A 2,099-nucleotide genomic window follows, 5' to 3' on the forward strand; every position below is an offset into this window, starting at 1 on the left:
TTTACTGGGAGAAATATAATTGTGTGATTGTTGATTGGTGGCATGTCGTCTAGGTATGTTACTTTACTTTGTTATAGATGAATGTTTGAATTGCAAAAAAAAACAATAGAAGTAAAGGCATCAAATTGCTGTTTTATTGTGTATTAGGTATTTATTATGGTCAGTGACTAACAGATCTAATTCAGACCTCTCTAGTGCTGCAAATGATTACAGGCCCCCAATAATCCTGAGCAAAAAGTGGGAAGTGGGGACCTATAGAAGCTGTAGGTTGAGCTATGGATCATACAGTGTATGCAATTATGAGTTAGTGTAAGTAGTGTCTCCCACTTTAAGTAGTTTACTTTTGCAGGAGAGCATATGTAAGCTCATCTTTCAATCCCTTTTCCTTTTCACTTTTGGATGTATCTTTCTTCTAAATTGTTTATTATATATATAAATGTATTCATCTATAGGAGCACATGGTGGGATGGATGCCACAACAACCATCTGTCATCGTTACACTCCACGAGAACAGTTGAAGGTGTTTGTCAAGACAGCTGACATAATTGTCACAGCTGCTGGCCTCCCAGGTCTCATAACTGGTGACATGATCAAGCCAGGATGTGCAATATTAGATGTTGGCATTAACAGAATCAAAGACCCTGTTTCTGGAAAAGCCAAACTTGTAGGTGACTGTGAGTTTGAAAGTGAGTTACCTCTCCTTTTATATTTCAACTTGAAGCTAATGTACAGTGATAAATAATATTTGTCTTGTCTCTTATGCTAAAAATAACTGGTAGATATAGATGGTTTACGTGGGTTTTTCTTTTCCTCAGGTTGTGCAGAGAAAGCAGCATACATAACTCCTGTTCCAGGAGGTGTTGGACCTATGACTGTTGCTATGCTAATGCGCAATACCGTTTTGGCAGCAGACAGACATATAGCATACTGATAACAAGTACAGGGTTATGATTTAGTTGTTGTCTTGTAGATTTTTTTTTTTTATCTTCAATAAGAATACATCTGGGCATGTTGTGATTGCAAAGGTACCGTGAACTTGTTTATTATTGATAATCAAGGATCTAAATATCAGTATTAAAAGAGGTGTGATAAACGTCTTTTCTATGACTGGGAAATGTTCATCATTTGTGCCCACTAACAGTTAATTTTTGTATACAGTTTATTACCTTAATTTTATATTATATTTTTCATAAATCTAATGTTTGCCATTTCTGATAATTAACTATTTAGTTGTTTATTAATTTTATTTTCAGTTTTTATTTATATATTTTTTGTTATTTTAACTAATGAAAAGGCCCATATTTGTGAGTGATGTGATACAACTTGGTGTGAGAAATTACTTTTTAGTAAATTAGTAAAGTTTTGTAATGAAAGTATATTTTGCTAATTAAAATAAATATTTGTTTAAATACAGACTTTAAAATGTGGCAGCCAAGATAAACTATATCTTAAGGAAGCTTCCACTTTAAATTGATTTGCCAAATTTTTGTACCTATGAGGGCAAGCTGTAATTAAAACCATAGTAAAGAATTTACTACTGTTGATTATTTTTTTTATCTTTGATACTTGTAATTGCTTATAACAGACTTCTTTGTACCAGTCAATAAGGCTTGGTGACATGGTAGTTAGGAGATTGTGCAAACCACCTATAATCACTTTTTTTTTTCCTTGAATTGTCAGTAGTTTATGCTTGCCCCCTGATTTCTTTTTAATAAAGTATAAAATAGTTGAAGGCTGTGATTTGAGATTTATAAAACTATTTACTCTAAGACACTCCATAATAAAGGAGGCCTCTCTCTAGATGGTAAGGTCAGATGCCATCCATAATCAGTCAGTTAAGAGATTATATATTTATTTATCTTTCATGGGTTATAAGATATTTTTTAGGAGATGGCCCTTATATGTGAAATTTGGATACAAGTAATATAAATAGAAATATCCCTCTGTTGCTGCAGGGCAGCAAGTGGGATGCACCAGCTATGTCCGAAATAGGCCATGCAGGCAAGCCAACTCAGCTGCCCATACATAGGCCAAGCACACCCCAAATTCCACCATAGGCAATGGGTTAAAGTGTGATATGTATATTTAGAAGCCAGTAG

At 34.0% G+C, this 2,099-nt stretch overlaps 2 protein-coding genes across 2 annotated transcripts in view; one reads left to right on the forward strand and one right to left on the reverse strand.

Annotated features, from left to right (window-relative positions):
* Positions 1-2,099, reverse strand: part of LOC119585888 (endoplasmin-like) — a gene marked incomplete in the record, with an annotated part of 50,039 nt that overhangs the window by 12,636 nt on the left and 35,304 nt on the right.
* LOC119585887 (probable bifunctional methylenetetrahydrofolate dehydrogenase/cyclohydrolase 2) lies at positions 453-1,728 on the forward strand (the record flags this gene model as incomplete). Its single annotated transcript, XM_037934617.1, is given in 2 exon segments — positions 453-686; positions 816-1,728. Coding segments are annotated over 2 exon segments (350 nt in total), but the record flags the coding sequence as incomplete, so codon positions are not given.

The sequence above is a fragment of the Penaeus monodon genome, chromosome 20, assembly GCF_015228065.2.
Source record: "Penaeus monodon isolate SGIC_2016 chromosome 20, NSTDA_Pmon_1, whole genome shotgun sequence".
Classification (NCBI taxonomy): Eukaryota; Metazoa; Arthropoda; class Malacostraca; order Decapoda; family Penaeidae; genus Penaeus; species Penaeus monodon.